The 27270-nt window shown below is 37.9% G+C and overlaps 1 protein-coding gene across 1 annotated transcript; it reads left to right on the forward strand.

Annotated features, from left to right (window-relative positions):
- The first annotated feature begins 9277 nt into the window (after nucleotides 1-9277).
- Nucleotides 9278-13054, forward strand: LOC143614193 (protein SMAX1-LIKE 6-like). Its single transcript, XM_077087700.1, has 3 exons — nucleotides 9278-10419; nucleotides 11127-11364; nucleotides 11438-13054. Exons 1-3 carry the CDS (start codon nucleotides 9320-9322, stop codon nucleotides 12830-12832), a joined length of 2733 nt encoding a protein of 910 aa, XP_076943815.1. The 5' UTR covers nucleotides 9278-9319; the 3' UTR covers nucleotides 12833-13054.
- Nucleotides 13055-27270: the final 14216 nt, after the last annotated feature.

Raw genomic sequence — 27270 nt, forward strand, 5'->3', positions numbered from 1 at the left:
GATTTTTTTCCCTATTAATGTTAAAGTTAATTAAATAAGATATAAAACTTGGTTTCGATTAGGTGAATATATATCTTTATTGATGACAACCTAGAGTAAGTGAGTATCAATTAACAATTTTAGTTGTAGAAAATTGCCAGATTTTAACATTTTCAAGAAAACCTCTAAACCTTTTTTTTTTAATTTCTTTTTATTTTGGTTTTCTTTTTCGTTTACTACACTAAACAATGTTGTAAAAGTAGCTTTCTAAGGCCAAGTACTCTACGAGTACTCGCTACAAGGTATGGCGCCGAGGAGAATTTCTCCAATTCCGCCTAGTTACTAAGAATTGATTAAATGTGGTCAACCTCAACAAAATCACATCTAATAGGTCAACTTTGCCTGATTTTGACTTTAAAAATAAAATATAATTCATATTTCTTTAATATTAAAAAAAACATATCATTTTTTTTAGTTAATGATTAGCAAATTTTAGAATAATTTAGTATTTAAAAATGTATTTCTCTTATTTATATTGATATTCACTTATTTTGTTATAAATATAGTATATATACTTATGATATTTGACAATATATAATGTTCAAAAATTAATTTTCTTTATATTTATCAATTTCGAGTACTCTACGAATACTCCCCGAATACTCCGAGAACACTCAACTCCCCAATTAACCGCATAGAATCCGTTTAGCGACTTTTGCAACCATGACATTAAGTGCATCTGAAAGTTCAAAACGGAGAAATCACAAATGTTAAAAGCTTGGTGTAGTTTAGAAATACCAATATAACTTTCTAAATGTTGTAATGGTTGAATTATGAAATATAAAGAACATATACAAATCATATTATTCACGTGATGCGCGGATTAACTGTCTCCTTAGTTGCTATTAAATTTAACGTTAGTAGGGAATTACAAAAATAACTTATTGAATATAACAAATACGTTTCATTACTGTTTCATCATTTTCACTTAACTTGTACAATTATAAAAATAAGTTTTATCAGTAATATTGAAAAATATTATACGTTCATTCTTTTTAAACACATGAAAAATCAGAAGGATTTACAGTTTTATTATGGATTATGCTAATTGTGACGCATATGCGGATTTTTTTTCCCAAAACCTTAAACATCTTTCGGGAATTGCAGATTAACCAGCATCATTCTTACAGTAATATTATCTTGGGTGAAATTACTCTATACAAGTAACTATGCTTCCATACAAGAAATTCTAGAACTCCGAAAAAATCAAAAGGTTCAAAGGAATCAGATATTCTTATCTTAGCAATACTCGCCATCTCATTTTATTTGGAAAGCAATGAACACGAAGATATACAAGAACACATAATGCCCAGTAACAAAGATGATTAGTTAGGCTGAGGGGTGCGGAGCGCTAGTCAGGGCGCGTGAGGGCGTTCGCTAGCGCCCCGGGGCGCGAGAGCCACACCACCGGGGCGCGAGAGGGGCGCGAGAGGGGCGCGAGAGCGGAAAACGAGGCAGGCGCGGGCTGGGTAGCGGCTGGGAATGGCGTGATGATGCATGGGATTCCGGAATAGAGCCGTTGGGCTCAATATTATATTAAAAAAAAAAAATTGTTTTTATGTTAATAGATTTTTAATTAACAAAAAATTGAAATCAAATCGTAAAAACTATCTTCTAATTAGTTTTCATGTTAATAGATTTTTAATTAATGTTTTGTTTTTAATAATACGTTTTTTTAATACATTTATAAAAAAAAAAAAAAAAACCGCTCGCGCCCCCTCTCGCGCCCCTCCACACCATGCCCCGGGGCGCTATCACCACTACCAATACCCATCTTATCAAGTTTCTCTCTCTGCCACACGTCACAATATTATTGGATGGCGCCCCCACTCACGCCCCCTCTCGCGCCCCCCACACCCCTCAGCCTTATTAAAACGGTCTCCTTTGCATGAAATGTAGAAGCAAGCAGGCCAGCTTGACATGGGTGACACATGTTTAATCTTGAAAAAATTTTCTTTTGTAACTTGTTTGTTAACTGTTCGTTATTTCATTTTCCTTGTATGTTTCGTGTGTTTTTGTTTCTTGCTAGAAGGTTTCCGATTTTGTTTAATATATTGGCCTATCGGGCTTTAAAAAAATTATTCATAATTTTGTTTTTGTGAACAATATATTTATTAGTATCGAAAAAGATTTGCTCAATTTATCAATCACATTCCGTGGGTCATCATCGATTCGTTGAGCACCGAAAATCAAGACTAAGGTCAATATGATGCCACGTTTTCATTAAATAATGTCTACTCGTTTATCTTTTTGATTATTCATATTTTTGGAAGGAAAAGAATCTTTGCCAACCTTTTAAGGTCAATTTAACTAGATCACATGCCAATTTTTTAACAATTAAACAAATTCTGTAGGATACTGACAAAACTTCTTTTTTTAAGACTCAAACCCACAATCTTTTCGTAGAAGAAACTCTTAAAAAATCTCCATAACCATCCCACTAAAATAGTGATGGCGATCACAAGTCAATTTTAATCCTTCTTGTATGTAAGTATACGAAATAAATTATTTAAAACATAACAAAAACTTGAGTATGTTATTCTAAAAAGTTTGGGACTTTATTTTTCGGATTTTAAAATTTTGTTAGCTTTTAAACAAATTTATCACTATTATTCTTTCTAAGTTAATCCATCCAAGTCACATATTTAAGAACTTAAGTTTACTTATACGTAATTTTCTAAGAAAATAAATAGTTTTTTTTTGCTACCCCACTTAAGAAAGTGAATAGTAACAAAGGGTTGAATACAAGTTTCATTCGTACAATGTGGTGTGTAATCTATCATGTCAATGCAATTGTGCCTACACATGATTTATGTCACATTAATCTTGATATATTAATCAAGTTTTAACATAGGTCACAAATATAGAGAACTTTGTGACAGATGATAAATGCATCAATGTGTTAATACAAGTGTTTTAATTAAAAGATAAATACTATATTGATATATTAATCAAGTTTTAATAAAATCACCCATGATTTTTCAAAACTATAATTTTGGTATGTGTCATTATCACACACTATAATTTTGGTATGTGTTATTATCACACAGTTGTAAACGCACATGTAATTGGCATATCGTAAGCTTCAAATGTATCGTCCTCAATTGCGTATCTTTGTTATTGGGATCATTACTCTTTGTCCCTCTAAACACAAAAGTACTTTAGTCTAGGGAACCATGTTTCATAGATTAAGTATCCTGGTGTACCCCTCATAGAGTCTAAAAGGCTTTGTCAAGTGAAGGAAAAAACCATACTCAACTGATGTCTACTAGACCGAGCAATGTCGCATGTATAATACTTCTTTCAAGATTTTCGTGGTTTCTGCATAGTCTAAACCATGAAAGAGAGTTTTTCTGTAGTCAAAATCAGTACAGTGTAAAACACACATATGTTATAAAAATAAATAGTGATAACTAAACTATAAAAAACTATCATTAAAACGTACTCCAATTTTGACATGTCACATGGTATATTTCACAAACAAAACATATTAATAGTTTATAAACAGCTTACAAAAATAGCATCATCAATTTGTTCTTCTATATCAACATAGTGTTCTTCATCTATATAATTAAAAAATGATTGTAGTTATCTGGATAGACCTATTCTTTACCTAGATCATCGTAGAATTTAGCTTTAGACTTTTATAGGGTCTAGTTTTGAAGGCTCAAACCTTGTTAAAACATTGTTCATTATTAATGGGTTTAAAACTTTATAAATAATAAGATTTTTACTTTTGCCTTGAGAAAAGTTGTCATAACAATTTAGCGGCTGAATAGACATGTCTTGTTTGAACTTCAGAACCGTTGTTAAACACTAAAACTTGTCAAACTTTGAAGTTGTTTCTTAAACACTAAGAAACGTTTGTTTAAATTTTATACTTTATTAGAACCTTTGTTAAACACTAAAAATTATTACCAACAGTTTTAAACATAACTAGGTTTGAACCCGCCGCACCGCGGCGGCTTGACGCAAATTCGATTTGTATCGGTTAAGTTCGTCACGACACTTGCGCTAGATCAAAAAATTATATGTGAATGCCCAAAATAGTGTCAGCACATGTACAACTTATGATGAAAGCGGCACATATATGGTCGGTATCTGATAGAAAAATAAATTAGTAAACGTATCGCTTATGATACAAAAATAATATAAGTAAAACGACGTTTATTCGGTTGGCAAATTACAGGCGTTGTGACGAAAATCGGTCGGTATCTATAGGTTTGCCACAACGCTGAAACTAAACCCAAAAAATAATATCGAAAAATTGACATATTTAGAACAAAAAAAAAACAAAAAACAAAATAAACACGGGCATTGCAGCGGCGAGTCGATATACATTCGGCCGGTAACGATTAGGTTCGTTATTGTACCAGATTTAAATATAAAAAATAATTTCGTTATTGGCTAGGTTTGTTATGGTACCGAACCGAAACTAAATAAACAATAACATGGGTGTTGCGGTGACGAGGCGTTGCGTTTTTAATTGGTGTCGCTTAAATTCGTTACTATACCGGAATTAAATCTAAAACTCAATTTCCTCAAATTATTATACTTATAAAAAATCTTTAAAAAAGTCTAGATTGAAAAAAAATAATAATGCATGTGAACAGCCAAAGAAAAAACCTTAAAAAGATCTAGATTGAAAAATATAAAAACGCATGTGAACAGCCAAGGGGATTCGAAACCTGGCTGTTGAACCGTAAATAAGTTAATCAAAGCCACTTCAACGAACAAACCATCACTACAAACTTGTTCAAGGTACAAAACTAAAATCATAAATATAAACAGTAGGTTTAGTTGTGACACCACCATTTGATCTTTATATATATATATATATATATAATGAGTTGGTCGTAAAAAGGTAAAAGAATACAAAAAAGAAGTTGATAAGTAATTAAAAAATGTTTTGTTGGGTTTTTTGTATTTAAAAAAAATAAAATCATTTAGTATATATATTACCAAAGGTAACTTGGTGGTGGGATAAAACTTAGTTACCATAAGGTTCTGGGTTCGAATTTCATAAGATGGGGTTTTTCTCAAATATTGAGTTTCCTTTTTAATTTGGTGGCTTGATGGTGGATATATTCACGTGGTACCACTTGTGGCACAATAATACTCTAGTGGTCCGTAAGTGATTCAAATTAGTAGTTTAAAAAAATTTAGTATATATATTAAAATATTTATATATGTGTAGTAAAAAAGTTCCTGACACACCAGTTGACTCTTCTTGTCGGATCAAAGAGAATGAAATGATGTCATTGAAAGTAAGAAGGGACCCACATGTGTTTACAGTCAAGGCAACGCTTTTGGGAGGTGAAGCTGTCATTCCCATGCCTTCTCTAAAATATATATTGCCATTTCTTTATAAATTGTTAAAATAAATGTTTTCAATATAAGTTTATTAGTTTTCTAACAACTAGATGCTTTCATTTCTATTAAAAAATCATTAAGTAAAAAGGTTTAGTTAGCTTTATAATGAATTTCTACTCTCATCCCTCTCATTCATGTTAAAAATGTAAAATATCATTGAAGAGGTAGTTCCAGCAGAGCCTAGTTGAACCCGCAAGACTCACCTCAAAGAGGGATGTCTGCGCAGTTGGACCCGCAAGACTCCCTTCAAGAGGGACTTCTGCGCAAAGACTAAACTCGCAAGACACCTTGAAGAGGGACGTCTGCGCAAAGACCAACTGGATCCGCAGGACCCACCATGCTCAGAGACGTGACGTCCTTACGCGCAGTACGCAAGCTGCTCCAGCAGGAAACGCCTCCCAATGGTCGACGTACTCCGCCTGTTCCCGCAGCTACGGATACTAGCCATCAGGGAAGGCTACCCGCACAGCAAGGCTACACGCACAAGGCACTAACTCTCAAATAATTCAGTAATGTCACCTGAAGAAGGAATGAGCAAGCCGGGAATACTCCCGCCCAAAGCCGGGAAAACTCCCGCCCAAATGAGCCAGTCCGTACGCTACTGGAGGATCTTTTGTACTATACCTGCCAAGGTATGGACAAAAGATATGACCAAAGCTGCGACAGCTCACTGACAACAGTACGACGAGCAGCACGCTCTAGTACTTAATGTCACTATCAGCCGCTGCCTACTCACCAACCCCTGTCGTAGCACGTGCATAGCCTGCAGTTGGTGGGAAGGGAATAGTACACAGCCGGCCTGGTCACTATCAGCCGCTGCCTACCCACCAACCACCAGCATGGCACGTGCGTAGCCCATAGTTGGTAGAACAGGAATACTATTCAGCCGGCTGTACCTGCTTGGAAACCTACCTTCGGCTATAAATACTCCAACACCTTGGAACAGTATCATATCATCTCATATATCTTCTCTTTAGCTCTTTCTCTTAATATACACTTATATTCAAGAGCAATCTAGTCTGATTCTCACGCCGGAGGGTGATCACAAGGAGGTACCCCCCCTTCTCAGTGACGAGCTTACGGTGTCTGTTTTGCAGGTCATCAGAAGAATAACCATCTTGCCGGACTTAACCCTCGTGGGAAACATCTATTTAACCCCCATATTATCCATGATCTGCCCGGGGTCACTTAGTGTTTCTTCAATCATGTTGTTTGTTTTTGTAAAACCACACATAAACTGTTTATAAGCGTCAAAGAGTGCACATTAGTAAATTATGGATATTCGCTTTCTAGGTTCAAGACTTGCTTAAGATTCACTGATTTTACATTCTGGGTGGGAAGAAAAACAAGGTGCTTTATCAGATCATCCTTACGGCATGTTGGTTCATTTAGAAGATTAGAAACGAAATTATATTCGATGGAAAGCTGGCTAACTACTTGAAAATGGTTGAAGACAAGATATTTGAGCATTTTTTGGATAAAGAAATGTTCTTCTTTAATAATTTGTAATGAAAAGATTGGTGTAGTATTTATTTGTAATTTCGCGATGTTGTTTGATTTATAGTGTCTTGTTATGTGTTTAAAGGAATTCGGCGTTCCAAAAAAAAGTTAATTATGGATATTGTAAATCTGTTTTCGTTCTTCACTTGTATGCACTCTTGACGTTCCTTAAACTAATTAGATAAGAAGGAAACATTTTCTCATTAGCATATGGTAACAGAAATAAAAAAAAATTAGGAATAATTACCTTTGATCTAATTTGTTACCGACTATGTCTTGATAAAAATGCAATATTGACTATTTTGTATTGCCATGACAAAATATATATAGTTTACACTTTGAAATCATAATATAATTTATATTTTTTAAAATAAAAAAAACAACTAAAAGTGTACAAATATTGCTAACTATTCAATCCGGGCTAAAAAAAGGTCATATGTTCAAGCAAGAGCATAATCAACTAGTCATGTGTTCACCTATACTATAAAAAACAAACATAGTTTTTGTTTCTTCCTAATGAAAGCTTGTCAATAAATTTTTGCTTGTTAAAATCTTTCCGCATGCTATAAAATTGAGCAAAATTTATGATATTTATCTAAAACAATTTGAAACCACTACATTTAAATTGTTTTAAAAAAACAACTGGGACAAAAGAAATATAAGCAACATAAGATAAAAAACACGTAAGCAAAATTACAACAAAATATATCAATTTCAAGTTGTTCTGGAAGACATTTTCATAATTTTGTTCATATTTAACATATAGAACGACTTTAACATGCAAAAATATGTTAAAAAAATTTATAAAAAAAACCAAAAAAGTAAGTTGATTTTTATGCTATTTCCCGTTCTTCTAATTACTCTAATTTATTGTTTTACAACAAGTTATGTTATTTCAAATGTAGACCTACCTTGATCTTAGACTATACTTATGTAAACGTGACATTCCATAGAAATATCACAAACAAATTATTTTGTGATGAATATATTTAAATACTTGAATATTAAAAGTGAGAAAGTTGGTATAATAATTGTTGGATGCTCCATGACTATTCCACTAGAGAGTAAAAGAGATGTTTCATGTGAAGACACACACATGCCTCTCACACCTTTCCCCTTCTTCAAAAAGCTTCTATCAAACCAAAAGATCTCATTACACACAAGAATCTATACCCTCACCCCACCACCCCTCTCAATGGGCCCACATTTACCACTCATCATTTCACCACCACCGCCACCATAATCTCCACCATCCAACACCAACACCAACACCAACACCAACACCAACACCAACACCAACACCAACACCAACACCAACACCACCTTGCACATTCATACACACCACCCACTTTAGACTCTAATGATTCATTCTTGTTATAGAAACAATTCCAACTCATCTATATAAAAACAATTATGTTCTGGTAACATTTAACTTTGTTTGAAAAATGATTAACATGCATTATTGCAACCTATATTTGTGTCAATAATAATAATCCATACTAATCGTAGTGTAACCAATGACACTTTTGAATTTTTTTTCTCGTTACCAACGATGATCTCACTTGTATAAGCATCATAGAATTGCGCTCGATTTCCATCCAAAATCAAAATGAATTAAGTAATTAAGGAAACATACCTTTCCTACGAGCGGAATCGGGTTTAAGTGTATGATGATAGAGATCACACTTGGCAACTAAAGTAAAAAAATGAAAGTTTTCAGTTGTCAGTGTGAATTATAATAAATAAATAAAATAAATAAGCTATCGTTTATATTAGGCTATGTGTTGTGCAACATGAGTGCATGATGCTAACTGGATCTAACCCTTCACCCCTTGTCGTTCGCGCAATCGTTCACTAGAGCCCGTTGTGGTCCACTAGCCATTCGCGCCCGAATCCCTTCTCTTTTTGCCTATCATGGCCGCTAACCGGCTCGTGTGTGCCGTGAAGTCACCGCTCGCTTGACATCCGTTGCAGTGTTCGCGAGCAGCGTGGCTCAATTTATCCGTTGAAGTGATCCTCATTCGCTGAACCACAACACATAGCCTTATAAAAGTTCAAACTGCTTTCATCATACAATCTAATCTATTTTAACTAATACAACGTTAATATCCACCGTAAAATTCAAACCCCAAACCTTCAAACAAGAAAACTCCTTTTAATATACTAAACTTTTAACCTTCTATTTTTCTCTCACACCAATTGACCTTATTTTGTTATTAATTGATTATAACTTTCTTTAACACACAATCAAAAAAGAGTGTTTTGAGATACGGACACTTTTAGTACGCTTGAGATTTTATTATATATACTTGCCCAAAATCACAATTTTAAAATATATTCACTTGTGTCTTGTTCAAAATTTCTTATATTAATTCCAAACACTTTCACTCTTCACCGGTCGTCAGGTATGCCGACGCCGGTAAACATAGCCAGGCAATGTTTAGCCCCAGAGGCGGTACACGCCTTAGACGAGGCGGTATCAGTCGCACACCGCCGTTGCCACGCCCAAACGTCGTCGTTACACATGGTTTCGGCGTTACTATCCCTCCCATCCTCCCCTCTACGCGAAGCATGCGTACGTGCCAGAAACAGCGCGTACGCATCGCGTGTCCAGTTCAAAGCTCTAGAGCTTTGCCTGGGCGTCGCGCTAGACCGGCTCTCGTCCACTGCTCAACGCGTGGACGAGCCACCGGTCTCAAACTCGCTGATGGCTGCGATCAAACGATCGCAGGCCAATCAACGACGCCAGCCCGAGAACTTTCATTTGTACCAGCAAATGACAAGTTCTCAGTCATCAGGTTGTGTCTCATCAGTGAAAGTCGAGTTACAGAATTTAATTCTGTCGATACTCGACGACCCGGTTGTCAGCCGGGTGTTCGGGGAATCCGGGTTTCGTAGCTCGGATATTAAGCTTTTGATACTCCGACCGGTTCACCGTCAGCTTCTTCGTGGTAGAGGCCACCCAATATTCGTCTTTCCGTTTCAAGGTTATGTAGAAACGAACGGAATTCACAACCGAATCAACGAAATACTCGTTAAAAAGCCAGGGAAAATCCGGAACAATCCATTACTTGTCGATCCAGCCGCGGCTGAGACCGTTAGGATATTCGTGGAGTCACTGCAGAAAAGCCCAGTCGGTGCTTTTTCAGAAATAACAAATGTTATTTCCATCAAACACATGATCAAAACCCAGAGTTTGTTGGAGTTGAAGTTAAATGAGGTGGCTAATATTTTGAACCAGAGTGTTGCTTCTGGTGTGATGATTGAGTTTGGTGATTTGAATATATTGTTGGATGAAAGTGTAACAGATTCTGTTAAGGTGGTTGTAAAGAAGTTAGGGGAGCTTATGGCTAGTCATCATGGGGGTAGAGTGTGGTTAATTGGATCTGCTGAAAACCATGAGACTTGTGTTCAGTTTTTTAATAAGTTTCCTTCAGTTGAACATGAGTGGGACCTACATGTTCTTCCCATCAGGCCTGCCATGCCAGAAACATTCCCAAAATCCAGGTGAAAATTTAATATTATTCTATATCAAAATATCCAATTTTAGCTGGTTAATTGATAGAGATAGTAAATTGAGACTACTACGGTTTTCGTCTATATGGTTTATCTAAATTTGCGGTTTTAGTTTAATAGTTCAAATTTGTGATTTTTATCCCTGTCGTTTCATTTCAGTTGCGATTAAATGCGAATTCACTAACCCCGTTGAGTTTGGTCATTAAACCCATCAGCGTGTCCTTTACGTGAGGGGCGGTTTTGTTCTTTTTTCCCCAAACACACCCCAACCTCTCACGTGAGGAGGATTGCGAATTAGGGCTGAGCTTTACTTGGGGAGAAAAATGACAAAACTGCCCCTCACGGGAATGACACGCTGATGGGTTTAACGACCAGACTTAACGGGATTAGTGAATTCGGGCTTAATTGTGAAATGAAACCACAGGGACGAAAATCGCAAATTTTAAACTATTGGACTAGAACCTCATATTTGAACAACTTGACACACAAGTTGTTTAAGTCTTTTACTAAATCCAGAAGTCTAACCCGACTTCTGTTTTGACTGGCCCGAACATTGACCCGTGACCCGTATGTTAACAAACCCATGAACATAACGATTAGATCTAACAGGCCCGCATATCGAGGCCACTGTCTATGGGCTTGTAGGGATTGAGCCCAAATTATTATTTGTGCTAAATTGATAAATTTGCACTTTGCAGTCTAATGGAGTCATTTGTTCCATTTGGAGGATTTTTTTCTCTACCATCTGACATCACTAGCCCATTAAGGTTCTCAAGTCATTTTGGGTCATTATGCAACATTTGTGATGACAAGTTTAAGTTAGAAGTGAATGATATATCTAAAGGGGTACTAACCGGTTCGGTTTCAGACCATCATCGGTCGTCTCTGCCTTCGTGGTTACACTCGTCTCAAATTTGTGAAATGGACGTGGTGCAGGTATGCGTTAACGTTTTGGTTGTACATAAATAACTTTATGTTAATCATATGAACTTGCATCTTTGCAGCACAGGCCCAAGATGATCCTGCTGTGGTGAGTGCGAAAATATTCGGGCTGCAAAAGAAATGGCATAATATTTGCCAACGTCTTCATCAAGGCGAACCGTATATGCAAGTGTTACCCAAGTCAACATACACAGTCGGGCCTCGAGTCCCTTCGGTTGTGGGCTTTCAAGTTAATGAAAGCCCGAACCAAATTGCAAGATCTTCAACCGAAAGCGGATGTGACACAAGTTCAATATCTAAAAAGGGTAAAGATCCATGCGTTGTTTGCAGCCTCTCGGGTTCAACTGCATCAAGAAACTCGGTGACTACTGATCTCGGTGCGGGCCCGATAGATCAGAAAGATTCTAAATTGGTGTATAATTTATTGTTGACAAGAGTTGGTAGACAAGAAGAGGCTCTTGGTGGTGTTAGTCAAACTGTAGCGCGCTGCAGGGCTAGACCGGGCCCCAACCGGGCTAGTATCTGGTTCGGGTTCGTTGGGCCCGATAAGGCTGGTAAGAAGAAAACTGCTGTTGCGTTAGCCGAAGTGTTATTCGGAGGCCGGGAAAACATTATATGTGTTGATCTAAGTTGTCGTGATTTTATGAACGGTTGTGATCGAAAGTTGAGAGGGAAAAACATCGTTGATTACATCACGGATGAACTGATCAAGAAACCGTTATCTGTTGTGTTTCTTGAAAATGCTGATGTGGCGGATACGCTGACTCAGCAGCATTTATCTCTGGCTGCGAGTACCGGGCGGTTTTCGGACTCTCATGGCAGAGAAGTAAGCATCAGCAATGCAATATTTATGTTGAATTCAACATTATTTGAAGTGGATGAGTTTGAGGATGCTGATGTGGAGTATACAGAGGAAAATGTATTAAAATCGAAATGTGGGCCCATCCGCGCGTTGCCCTGGTTTGACCTCGACGACATGAAACCGACACGAAAAGTGGTTCGGGTTACACGGAACCAGAACAAGAGGAAGCATTACCTGGACTTGAATCTTCCAGCTGAGGAGCGTGAAGCAGATTACGGTTTTACCCCTGAGAACTCGAGCGCTTGGTTGGAGGAAGTTCTCGAACAAGTGGACGAAAAGGTCATTTTTAAGCCGTTTGACTTTGACTCGCTCGCTGAGAAGATTTTGAAGAGAATTGGTGATTGTTTCGAGAATAATATTGGGTTGGATTGTTCGTTAGAAATCGATCATAAAGTAATGGAGCAAATTCTTAAAGCTTCATGGGTTTTAGACCCCATGAAAACCGAAGATTGGATCGAGCAGGTCCTTGGTGAAGCATTTACCGAAGCTAGGAACAAGTATGGCCTCGGTTGTCACTCGGTTTTGAAACTTGTCATAGCTGAGCCACCCGAGGAGCAATTTTCGGGTGTCCAATTCCCTGACAAGATCATAATGAGCTGATCAAGATTCGGGTCAAGTGCATAATGTAGTAAGTATCTAGCAGTAGTAATTAGATAGCGATTTCGTTATCGTTTTTAACATTTGTTTAGGTTATGAAAACAGTTTGTTTGGATTTGTGTTTGTATAATAGATGTAAGTTATAGACTTATAGTTGAAAAAGGTTGTGAAATTTGTACCATTATTATGTAAATACTAACTATAAATGTGTAGGATACTCTTTTGTATTTTCAGTTAGATATGATTATATGAAGTTATCTAATTATCAGTTGTATAAGTTTCGCCACTGACAATGCATAGTTAGGTATGATTCGTTCGAGTTTATCATGTTATTGTAACGCGTTGCTGGAAAAAAATTATTCAAATTTTGGGTAGTTAATGATTATTCATTAAAGAGTTAAATGCACTAATAAATGCGTTCAGCTAGCCGTTAAATCAGATTTTTACAATTATTAAAAAAAACACTCATTTTATCTCTAACTCACCTTTATATGAAATTAGTCAAACGTATTACGAAAAACATAAAGCTTGTTATTGAGCCTTGTTGATTTTAGTACAAGTGGTAATGTCAATTTACTAGTGTGAGTATTAGGAATGGTATCAATAGTATTCATATCAATTCGTACTCTAGATTTTGCATAACCACTACTTACTGATATAGTAAAAGTTAACCTTGAACAACTTTATCAGTTATTTTGTCACCGTAGCACGGTTCCTGGGCGTACCATTGGGAGGACATGGTCGTATATTTTGTCGCGCCATTAACCTCGGACTAATAAAACAACCAATGGCACTTGTTACCGGGGACAAACTTAACATTAATGATTAAATATACATACTTGATATGTATATCCATTGAGTACAAACAAAATCATTTGACAAATATTCTTAAAAACTAATTATCTTACTATCTAATTCTGGTGATTCCACATTACATAATCATTTTTAAAAGGTATATTGGTTTTTATTAATCCTAACTATTGCCTTTTACTGTCGGTCCCAATTAATGAACTGGCTGGTGACGGTCCCAACTTTTAACGTATTTGTTACTAATGGTCCACGACTAACAAAATCTTAGGGTGTGTTTGGGATTCCTTATTTTTCTCTCCTTATGACTTATGATGGTTGAATAAGTCTTTTTTGTGTTAAAAAAGTGTTTGTGAGCACATAAGGCCTTTTTCAAATCTCTTTATCAACAAAACCAAAATAAGGGTTTTCAATAAGTTGGAGCTTGCTAACTTATCTCCTTATAGGATTAGAATACCCATTACACCCTTCCAAGTTCCACCCACCAAACTTATTAACTTATACAAAAATATCCTTTTTGGTCATTTTAATCAAAACACTTTTTTGGAAACTCCTTATTAGAAAGCCAAAAGAACTTTTTAACTTATCATAAAAAGACCTTTTTACCTTAAATAAGGAATCCCAAACACACCCTTAACGCCGTTAGTTTCAGGTCGCCGGAAAAGTCAAATTTGTTGTCAGAAACACCACCTAAACACCGCCGCCACCACCAATTGACTCACCGCCAACCAACTACCACCACTTGAGCACCATCAACCGATTCTGACGATGATTCTAGGGTTTCCGGCGATCTCAATAATTGGGGATTTTACTAGAAAAAGGTTCCTAAAGGTCCGATACAAAGTTACCAAGATGTTTGGGACGAAAATTCTGAGTTTTCGAGAAAAAAATTGAGGTTTCCGGCCAAAAAGGTTTTTCCAGCAACCAGGAACTAACGACGTTAAGATTCTGTTAGTCGTGGACCATTAAGAACAAATACGTTAAAAGTTGGATCCGTCAGCAGCCAATTCATTAGTTGGGACTAGTAATAACCAAAAAACAATAGTTGAGATTATAAAAACCAATATGCCTTTTTTAAAAAAGCCACACATACCTTTCAATGACCATAAAACACAACAAAAAAGGCAAATCAGCAAAATCTTTTATTCATGCCATTTATGCAATGGGTTAAATCTTCATAAAACCATAGCCACACAACTTTAAGGAATATGATTTCTTGCTTTCGGAGAAAGCTTGTCAAAATAAACAGTAGTATACTGTTGGTTATTCTTAGGAGCATCACCATGAAGCAGGTTCTTACTGATCTATGCAAAAACAAAAGGTATATTATAATAAATAAATAAAAAAAAAATAAATGATACTCAAATGACAGATTTTGTAATTCTTATTTATACTGCATATTCTGTATGTATGAAAGTATTTAATGATTTACAATGATAAATCCTGATAACGAACAAAAGTTTAAATACGGTAGGACATCTTCCAAACTGTATGACTACAAGCGGACATGAAAATCGAATAAGAAGCTAGATTATAAACACATAATTCAACTCAACAATTGAATTATGCATAACCACTTACTTTAGATGGCTAAAATTTATTTTCAAGAAAAATAGAATGCTGTGATTAAATCTGAAGGTGGTTGAAAGTTGAAACCATATTCTTTGGCGGTGACTCAATGCGTTTGTTATGTTTTGTTGTTTGGTTGGTTAAAGAACGCGCATAGGCAGTGAGCTTTAATTAACCAACTTTTTAACAAGACTGATGTGGTTTAACCAGGGGCGGATCCACATAGTGTGGATCGGGGTCACGGGACACCAATGTTTTTTAAAAATTTATTAGAAGCGGTATATTAAATTTTTTGAGGACCCCATAAGATTTAATACTTGGAACCCATACTATTAATGTTGATGTGGTCTGGTGGAAAGTCCCTTGTTTTATCTTTGAAAGGTCATGAGTTTAAGTCTTACAAGGCTCAGTTTTTGGTTTTTTGTGTTAATTTTTAGTGTTAATCAATCATTTGATTGCTAATGTTGCAATGATAACTTTGGAAACATTCAAACACCTCTAAAATACATATCATTGTTTTCAACTTTATGCATGGTTTTCTTTAGAAACATTCAAACACTTTAAAATATCAGTTTTATTTTTCACTAGTTTAAGTTAATGGTTTTCAACACATGCTTATGAAAGGGTGGATGTAGGTTCTATCTCAAAAATGTTTAAGAAAGGGAAAACAAAGTGTTTATGTGTCAACCCGACCCATTTTGACCCGTTCAGGTAGTGATGATTGAAAAGAAAGTTTTATTATGATATTGTTTTTTATTATGTTCTTCTCCTCGACCCGACCTGAACAACGACCGACCCGAAAAATTTGAACACCGAAAATATGGGACCCCATTGGCAAAAAATCCTGGGTCCGCCACTGGGTTTAACTATATATAAAAAAACAAAAAACAACCACAACGGACGGTGTTACATAATTAAGAAATTACAAATAACAAAGATTTGATTTAACTATTTCCTATTCGATCATGCCATATATAGCACATGTTTTCGTTGAAATTGTGAACGTATTATACGATCAATTTGTCATCCAGACTAAATTTAGGCATGTATCTTTTATTTGTGTATTTTGCATATAGGTTTATTTGCTGAACAATGTGAGTTGGAGTTGATGAACTCGAATGCAAAAAGAGATGTGGGCTTAAGGCTTATGGACTAAGGTTGTTATATCCTTGCATGTGGGCTTCGAGAATCTTATATGGCCTAGTCATCGTTTCCATCTCCCAATCTATATAGCGCTCTGAAGATCGTGTGTAGATATGTATTCATGTATTCCCCCTAGTATCCAAAATAAATAGAATCATGGAATTCTCTCTAAGAGCGGCGAGAGACTATTGCTGTAGAATCTATTAATAGCATTTTCTTACAAGAAAGAATCTCTTTCCCAAATCAAATCTACGCATATCGAATTCGATAAAGACTTGAATAGATGCCTTCAAACATAGTTCATCCTGTTGATGGTATCATTCGTAAGAAACTATGTGAGTATCAGTCAATATTGTGGAGTGTTTTTGTGTTCATCATGTTCATGTACACAAATTAGTTTGAGAGTGTTGTTAATTGTGTTTATAACTCTTAAGACACGGCTTATATCTTTATTGGGTCAAGTTATTCTACAAATGAGACAAAAATAAGATGGATGAAAAGAATTTGTAGTTATAAAAAAAACCTCTTAAAAAATAATGAAAAATTAATTAAAAAAATCATAACTCAAATTTTAATACAAAAACGAAAAATGTAAAAAACACAAAAATGACACCGTCTTTCTCGTTTCGAAAAAAAACCTCGAAAAAAACAAAATGTTGAGTGAAAAAGATCATTGTGTATTTTTGTTTATCATTATGTTTTGTGGTTATTTTCATCATTAATTTTTTTTTTCTTGACACTGTGTCTTTTTTTCTTAATATTATGTTATATTACTCAACATTGTGTCATATTTTGTTCTCCATTGTGTTATATTTTGCGATCTATTGTGTCTTTTTTTGTTTATCATTGAATTTAACCAAAAATGATTGAAATCGATTCGGTTTTCAGTTCAATTTCAAATGAAAAACATATGAGGTTTTGAGTTTCAAGATTTTCATTTATGTTCAAACCAAATAAACCAATTTTTATTCCAAATTTCCAATACCCCTCTTCTAAGTTGAGTAATTGCATTTAGCCCAATAGGCCAATACCCATGTTTAGTTTAGCCCAAAACTCGTACTTCCAAGTTTCAGCAGTTCAACTAGACTGAATACTTTGATCTAGAGGTGTACAAACAAAAACTGGTTCCCAAACCTATCCAAACCGTGAGTTTCAGGACCGGTTCCCGTTAAGATCTACCAAACCGGTTTTAAAACCGAACCAGTTTGAGGAAAACTGGTTAAACCGGACCGAACCGATCTGGATCAGGACGGCCTATCTTGCTTCTAAACCGGTTTATAAACGAAACCGGTTTGAGTCAAACCGGGTTTGACCAGCCTTTGACCAAACCGGTTTGGTTTGGGTTTAAAACCGTTTTTGTACACCTCTACTTTGATCGACAAATATACGTGCTATTACAGACTGTTTTGATCATCAACATAAACAGGAATTAAAATTAAAGCAATTTGATGTTGAATTGGTTTATTTGGTCCACATCGTAAATTCGGTTCAAGTACAGTTTCGACCGAAATATTTTTAAACCGAGTAAACCAAAAATCGATGACCAACACCCAACGCCAATTTCGCAATAGCTCCTCTAGGGGACACAAAATTGATTAAAGAAAAAAAAAAGATTAGTATGGATATGTCTAGAACTTATTTTTAAAAATTGATAAATACAGGAAGTAATAAAACGCGCAATCATCAATATATTAAAATATACATATTACCTTAATTTTTAGTGTTGGTGTAATCAGAAAGCAACTGCAGAAGTTGAGGCGCCGTGTTAATTTGATGGCTCGTCAGTTACAGTCGATGATGTGAAATTTTGTTCTTTTACATAAATGACGAAGAGGATTTGTCACGAATAGTGACAGTAACTTATAGGTTAGAACTATTTATGCTTTTCAACAATAGTATTAAATGGATGAATCCAAATTGTTATAGTGGTATATAAAATAATGTAGATGACGTATATCACGATGTTGCTATCGGGTTGTCTGCATTTTGGTAATGTAATTGTTTTTGTTATATTTGGTTTGAAATACTGTGTAGATAAATATAAATAAATAAATGCTAAGTGCTTGTTCAAACTTCAAACTTATCCACATCAAGCACGTTTATTAATTAGCATATAATCCTCTTGATAGCTAATTGACGTGCTACTCACGTTCCTTTGAAAAATTTTTAGATATTTATAAGAGCATTCACAACGTATTTGTTTATGGGCGTGCCCGTCTGATGTGGTAGTGAAGAGGTATGTACCCGCCTCAACAACGAGCGAGGCGGGTCAACCCACAAGATATAGACAAGAGTCTTGAAATCAAGGAGGCACAAAGCCAAAACCTATGCGCATGGCGCATATCACATATGCTCAGGCATCATATGCCCAGGCACCACACATGCTCAGGCATCATATGCCCAGGCACCACAGATGCTCAGGCATCACATATGCTCACGCATATCACATATGCGCGTGGCGCATCCGCGCGTGGCGCATATCACATGCTCGTGCATATCACATCTGCGCATGAAACATCTGCGCGTGAGAATAAAGAGAAGACCTCGCGCATCCTCAGGATAGGCGCGCATCACACATGCACATAATCAACCTCATCCTTATCCAAATCAGGATTAGGGCCACCTTGATTGTGCACGTCAGACAACCTTCCAGAAGGTATCTTTTTAAGGAATAAGAATATGCTGATGTTGACAGCTGCCAAATGAAAGGTGGACAACTCAGCATGACACATGTGCTACCACGTGATTGCAACCAATGAGAAAGCACCAGGTGTCCCAGAGGACACGTGGCGCAGAGCAATTGGAGGAGGCCAACAAGGCTGAGCCCAATCAGTGGAAACCCTAGCACTATAAATACAGCATCAACTCCACAAGGAAACATCATCATAACATACACAGTTACAGCCAGTAACACATTCATTCACATTCAAGCATATTCAATTACATTCACTCACAGACAGTTACAGTCAGTAACACTCTCAATCACAGAAATCTACAGAGTATTCAGCTATTAAGCAATACTCTCCAGATTTCTTTACTCTCACATTATTATCTTCTCCTACAGATACTTATTCTCACACCGGAGGGTTACCCCAAAGAGGACCCCTCTGTCCCTTTCTGAGGGGTAAGTTGACGGTGCTGTTCATTTTGTAGGTGGAAGAACCCAGATCCAAGAAAACCATCGGTGAAATAGTATAATCACACCCGAGAAAAGTAGATCGTCTACCAGTGAGTCGATCCACGTCTCTTCAGGTAGGGGATGGATGAGGAGATGAAGTTTGTAGCGTTGTGGGTTGGTTTGTTTGCGTGTGAAATTTGTAGAGGAAGTTTGAGCATGCAAACGAGGAGACAGACAGGGTTTACTAGACCCCCTCTCTCACTCTCACATACATACATGTTATATAATTTTAATAATATTTTAATGGGTTTTTATGGGATTTGATGTTGAGAAAAAAATGAGGACTTTAATAAAAATTTGAAATATGATGTGGTGTTGATGTGACGGTTTATACAGATTTGGCATTAATGTGGATGCTCTAAAAGCATTCTCATCCAACTCTTTATATTATGTGAGAGGTGTTTTTATAATTTAAAAAGTGATTCAGTGTGTTGTGAGTGAAGAGTTTTTATATTTTAGAAATAGTAGTGATTTTTCTGTATATTTAAAAAGTTATTGTTCATCCCCTATAATTTTTTAATATATTTTGAAAGTGGCTGTGAGTGAAGGAAAGAGAAAATGTAATGATAAAAGGTATAAAAAATATTATTTAATTGAAACGAAAAGAGGAAATAAAATAAATTTTAGTGTAATTATTGATTTGAAGACAGGAGGTGGGATGAGAATGCTCTAAATTTGGAAAACTGAACTACAAAAGAATAGACAAGGCATAATACTTGCAATGAGCAAATCCCGCATAATTGTGTTATGTAATGTTTGTTAGAAAATTGGTGAAAGAGTGTAATTTCATCAAATGTAAAAGTGTAACTAGCTTTAGATAATAAATTATCTAACATTTGTTAATATAAGTATTATTATTGGGTTTGTGTTCTACTATGTAATAATTTCACAATGAACCAAACATCACTCAAAACGAAACTAAAACTAATAAGATAGCGATACTTGAAAATAGGTGTTTTGGAGCTTAAAAGCTCAGAAAAAAGAAGGAAATAAGTTGAATGATGAAAACTGGTCCCACATAGTTAAGAGTAATGACAAACTTTAAAGTGGTATATAAGAGGAACACTTCTTAATTAATTATCTTACCCTTAAAGGAAGACACAAGTAGAAACCCTAAAAAATGCCGAACACCTTCGGTAATAGTGTTTGCTCCGCCAGAAAAAACTTGAGTCTACCGAAAGATTACCGTTGGTGATCTCTCGATACTATTTCCGTCCGTAGAAAATAAATTACCTAGCCCCATATTATCGTCATACCTTCACCATTAATGACTGTTAATAGTGACAGATGTGTTGTTATTGATACCCATTTGTTTAATAGTGTATGCTAAAAGACATGGTAAAATATAGAGGGTGGTAATGATGTGTCGTTGAGGCCGCATGTAATAGTGAAATCTCACTGATGAGTATAACACATGGTCTAAAAGACTTCAGGAACAATATTTTTAGAGGACAAATACATGTAAACAAAATCGGATAGGAACAAGCAAAATCATAGTTTCATACACTGACTGTGAATGAGAAAGACTTGATGACTTTGAATGAAAATGCACAAAGTGTCTACTAGTGAATATTGATCTATCATGATGTAACCATTTTTCTTAATCCATAGCTAGTGCTAGGCCTGTAAACGAACCGAACGTTCGATGAACTATTCGTGAACCGTTCGGCGGGAGTTTGTTTATGTTCGTTTATTTAATAAACGAACGAACATGAACAAAAAATTTGCGTTCGTTTAATTAAACGAACGAACATGAACACATGTTCCGTTCGTTCATTTATGTTCATGAACATTCGTTTATGTCTGTTTATTTATGTCCCTTTATTTATTAATAGAAAATAATTAAATCTTATCTAGATATGTCATCTGATTAAAGGTATTATATTTGTTAATTTGTGTTCATTTAAGTTCGTTTATATTTGTGTTCATTTACATTTGTTCATACATGTTCGTTTATCTTTGTTCAGTTATGTTTGTTTAGATTTTAAATAAACGAACACAAATGTCCATTTTTAAATATACGAACATGAACATAAATATTTTTTTCAATTAAGTGTCCATGTTCTTTTAAAGTTAAATGAACAAACACGAATATGCGCTTGTTCGTGCTCATTCGATTCGTTTACAGGCTTTCATTATTTACGTTGATAAATACATCGCTCCCAATCTCTAGGCTCTGTCGATTTTATTCGTGTTCGTTTGTGTTCGTGAACCGTTCATGAACATATTAATTTCCTTAATGAACGAACACGAACATAAAATCTCGTTCGGTAAGTGTTCGTGAACCGTTCGTACACACATTATTTTCTTAACGAATGAACATGAACAAGGCATTGTTCGTGTTCGTTCGGTTCATTTACAGCCCTAGTGCACTTATATCCAATCCTTAGACCACATTTGTGTGAGGGCTGACGCCTGCCCAGTGCCGGAAGGTCAAGGAAGTTGGTGACCTGATGACAGGGGAGCCGGCGACCGAAGCCCCGGTGAACGGCGGCCGTAACTATAACGGTCCTAAGGTAGCGAAATTCCTTGTCGGGTAAGTTCCCACCCGCACGAAAGGCGTAACGATCGGGGCACCCCAACAAATCAAAACTTAACAAATTGAGGAGAGAGAGTTGAAAGATGAGATCTATCTTTAGGGGAAACAGACATGGCAATATATAGAAGAGGAATCAAAATAGAAAATGTCATTTAGCCACACATGATGGAAGTGTGACAAGATCTTGATTATGGTAATGGCTTTCACTCCTATAGAATATATCTTGCAATTATCCACTTGTCTAATCATTTCAGTATATTCATATTAATTTGTGTCTCATATTGAGTCATGCTATATTGATTGTGTTTGTAATTATGATATTTTGTCCAGGAGCAAGAGAAAAAATGAATATAATAACTATTTGACTTAAAAATATGGCATGCAATATTCAAACACCACAACGTTATATTCATACACCGTTTTTCATCCATATGACACGTATACGTCTATACGGGTCGTGTAGATGACAGTGTGTTTTAGGAGATATTGACTGATAAATTAGACGTCTAGCTAGTATGCCTATACAAGTCTTATAGCTTATACGAGTCACGTAGAAATATATACGAAGATATAGACACTCATACGAGTCATCTATACGATTACATAGGCTATACAAGATACGAGACATTGGTGCCTATACACCTCGTATAGGCATATGTAACAAATTAGATCTAATTCCTAAGTACATGTACGCCTCTTATAGGCCTATATGGGTGGTATAGGCCATGATAGACCGCTGTTTTGAAAATCGGGCATGTGTGTGAATATAAAATCTCTAAAATATATATGGTAACTCATTGTTTGATCATGTCAGTGAAATTTCCGATCCCAATTTTCTTAAAAACTTGTTACAGATACTAAAAATGCTCGGTTTGGTACCGGTTCTGTATCGGTACCGTAGGCAAAGTTCGGTAAACACCGGTACCAATCTTGGAATTACCTGATCATGATTTTCTTAAAAACTTGAAATCGGCACCAGTACCCGATACCATTTGATGATCCCTATATATATCACATGTCCTAACAGTAAGACAACACCTCATTAGTTTTCTGGCTAAATATGAAAAAAGCAAGTTAATTAACTCAAAATTAAACATCTAAATAAGGTTACTGTTTATAAGTTATTCAGCAACCGATATATATGTAACAACACATCTAAGCTTTATTATTTAATATTATCAAACAATTATTTTTCCTTATTTTACAAAACTGTTTGACCCTTGATATTCAAACACATCCCGTATGATATTAATATTGTGAATAGACAATTTAATATATGTCATTATATTGTTGAGGAGATGAAGAAACACTAACCGGACCCCGGGCAGATTACGGATAACCTGGGGGTTAGATAGATGTTTCCCACGAGGGGTTAGACCCTTGGAAGATGGTTCTTCTGATAACCTGCAAAACAGACACCGTGAGCTCGTCACTGAGAAGGGGGGGGTTCCTCCTTGTGACCACCCTCCGGCGTGAGAATCAGACTAGATTGCTCTTTAAATATAAATGTATATTAAGAGATTGCTAGGGCAGATATCAGGTATATTCTGATGATATAAGATAATGTCATGTAATAATGTGTTGAGATGATCATACCATTTGGGGTATTTATAGCCGAAGGTAGGTTTCCAAGGAGGTATGGCCGGCTGCTACAGTGTTCCTGTTCATCAACAGTAGCCTACGCACGTGCCCTGCTGGTAGTTGGTGGGTAGGCAGCGGCTGATAGTGACCAGGCCTGCTGTGTACTATTCCCTTTCCACCAACTGCCGGCTACGCACGTGGTATGACAGTAGTTGGTGAGTAGGCAGCGGCTAATAGTGATACAGTACAGGAGCATGCTGCTCGCCATACTGTATCAGTGAGCTGTCGTATCTCTGATCAGATCTTTCGCCCATACCTCGTCAGGTACAGTAAAAGATCCTTCAGTATACGGACTGGCTTATTTGGGCGGGAGTATTCCCCCTCCCGCCTCTGTGCGGGATTGCTCCCGGCTTGGCTAATTCCTTCAGGTGACACTGAATGATCGAGAGCTAAGTGCCTTGTGCGTGTAGCCATGCTGCGCGGGTGGCCTTCCCTAATGGCTTGTATCCGAGGCTGCGGGGACAGGCGGAGTCCTTCACCATTGGGAGGCATTTCCTGCGGGACCAGCTTGCGTACTGCGCGTAAGGACGTCACGTCTCTGATCATGGTTGGTTCTGCGGATCCAGTTGGTCTCTGCGCAGACTTCCCTGTTTAAGGTGAGTCTTGCGGGTCCAACTGGGCTCTGCTGGGACCTACCTCTTCAAGTCCCCCCAGTCCAATGTTCTTCTCATGAGTGTTTAATAAAGTGAGGTGAACTTTTGGACTTGAGCAAAGGGTTTTGAAAAGGGTTTTGTAAGGTTTTCCATGGGGATTCTTTTCGCGGAAGTCCTTGTCACTTGCAGAAATGCCCGAGTTTCCTGCTTGGTCTTTGGGTATGATGCGGGTAGGTCTGTAACCTCCTCGCAAGTCAGGAGCATTGAGTTCCAGTTGTATGGATTTTCCATGTGGTTTTGGTAGTTTTGAACATAGTGATCAATTATGTTAAGACCACCAATTCCATCCTGGAGCTTCAAACAACGTAGTTCTCGACGTTCCCGCTATGCGGGGATGTTATTTCCGTTTCCGCAAGCATTGCCTAGAAGATCCTTCTTGGTTTCAATTTCCAGCGGAGCGCTAGGTATGTGAAGGGTTTTGCCTTAACACTGTACCTGCGCTCGTCTTACGGTTACTTTACTTCCAAGGTATTCCTGGCGTCAATTCCCTGCGGGTGCTAGGTATGTGAAGGGTTTTGCCTGAACACTGTACCCGCAGCCGTCTTATAGTTACTTGGTAGCCGAGGTTCTTGGCTTCAATTCTCTGCGGGTGCTCGGTATGTGAAGGGTTTTGCCTTTACACTGTACCCGCATCCGTCTTACGGTTACTTGTTTGCCAAGGTTTATTTGGCTTCAATTCCCTGCGGGTGCTAGGTATGTGAAGGGTTTTGCCTTTACACTGTACCCGCATCCGTCTTACGGTTACTTGTTTGCCAAGGTTTATTTGGCTTCAATTCCCTGCGGGTGCTAGGTATGTGAAGGGTTTTGCCTTTACACTGTACCCGCAGCCGTCTTACGGTTACTTGTTTGCCAAGGGGTAAAGGGGTATTTTCCCGCTTACTTTTTAATATTTTCGAATTTTGAATTTTGAAATTCGAAGAGTTGGTGAAAAGATCAGAACAGTCCAAACCTCTGAAACGTCGTGCGACGGTTTCTTCTGACTGTGTCAGGACGTGCAGGAAGTTATGGTGACGTGACAGAACATGGTCATTCCAGTCGCTTTTTCAGGCGCGTGGGCGCGATTTTTCGGGCGCGTGGCCGCGAAATTACTGGCACACGTCCTTTCAACAGCTGTTGCCAGCTTGCTTTTTGCCACGTGTCATAGTTTCATTGCACATTCGATTTCTCTCTCCTCCGCATTAAATTCACCGCATTAATTGCGATTACTATATAAAGGGGGAGAGGGTTATTTGCAATTCACACTTTTCACTCTTCTCTTCATCTTTAAGGCGATTTCCGGCGAATACTCCTTTATTCAATCGAGCATTCTCTCGAAATCGTTCTCTTCTTTCTCTGCAAGATGTCTTCTCGTGATGCTGAAGCTATAGCTGACGACAGGGGTACTGCTGGCGAGTGCCAGTGTGCTCTGCCCGGCGACCAGTACCGGTATGTTGTCAGGAAGTTCATGCTCGATCATCTCGAGCCTGAGTTTCCTGAATCCCACCAGACCGTGTACGATGCCCCCATAGGCAAGATCGGGGTTTATGCTGCATTTTTTGTCTATGGGAATCTTAGATTCCCATTGACAAAATTTGTTTACCGTGTCCTTGAGAGGCACGGTGTTCATTTGACCGAGCTGCACCCCATGGCGATCGCCAAGATTCGCCATTTTGAGTGGGTGTGCCGGATTTTGGGCATCGAGCCCCATGTGGACCGCCTGATGACCTTCTATACCTGGAGGTGCATCCAGGGGTGGTACACCTTGACGACCCGTATTAAGGGTCTGAAGATTTGCGACACCGAGCGCAGTCTTCGCGCGTGGAAGCAGGAATTCTTCTACATTTCTGCCCGCGCCATCCCCCTTGCCATGAAGTTTAAAAATGGCCAAGCGATACCGAGCCTTCACGCCCCCAACTACCAGGAGGCGGAATGGTTTTCGAAGATATCCCGGATCCAATCTCCGGTTTACCGGTTTGCGGAGTCCGGGATGGTCATGTTAGGGATGAGCCGGGTGTGGAAGGATGCGTCTCAGGTTCCCATCCTTCTCGAATACGGTTTGAACTCTATTCCCTATGGTATGTCTTGTCTTTTCTTTTTGATACGAGTTTGTCTTCTAACTGTTTCTTTTCTTTCAGAGGGAAATGATTTAGAGTCGCTTCTGTACCCGCGGGAAACCGACGGTCCCGCGCGGATGGGTACTCGTGCTCTGGACGAGGGCGAGTTGCCCATCTTGGAGCAAACGGCGGATCGGTTTGTGGAGGTCTATCCGCAGGGCCACGAGATCCTGAGCCACAGGCGGCCAGGTAAGGCGATATTCTTTCCTCAATCCCTAAATGCTGTACCCGCTGCTGGAATTCCTGACCCGTCTTCTTCTGAGGAATCCTCAGATGCTCCTCCGTTGGTGCGGAAGAAGAAGGCTGCTGCCGGTGTGAAGGGGAAGGAGAAGGCCTCCACAGCTGATCCAGTGGTTCTATCTGACTCGGAGTCAGATAGTGAAGAAGTGGCGGGGAAGCCCGGTGGTGAGAAGACCACTGCTCCGGAGGCTACGACCGTTACCTCCGGAGAACCAACGAAGACGACGGTGACCGGTACCAAGAGGCCGGCTCCATCGGGTTCCTCCCCGCCCGTCCGTACGTTCAGGGTCAAGAAAACCCGTAAGTACAATCATAATGTCTATATTTATCACTTCATAAATTTATCCAACACTCTCATCTTTGTGCAGGCGTGGATGTTGACGCATTCCAGGGTGAAGCGCAGAGGAGTACCCTTCCGCCAATGACGGTAGGCTTGGTCAGCCTACCTGAGGCGTCGACCCAGGTGACCGCGCCTGCTTCCGCTGGTTCAGTTGCTCCTGAGCAGACTGTTCCAGCTGAGATGACGTCCCCGCCGGCCGTGAGTGCGATTTTTACAGCATCCTTCACAGAGCCGGCGG

This window comes from Bidens hawaiensis, unplaced genomic scaffold (genome assembly GCF_021521415.1).
Source record: "Bidens hawaiensis isolate Kalapana, Puna unplaced genomic scaffold, B.hawaiensis_p1.1 tig00039148_1, whole genome shotgun sequence".
NCBI classification, from domain to species: domain Eukaryota; kingdom Viridiplantae; phylum Streptophyta; class Magnoliopsida; order Asterales; family Asteraceae; genus Bidens; species Bidens hawaiensis.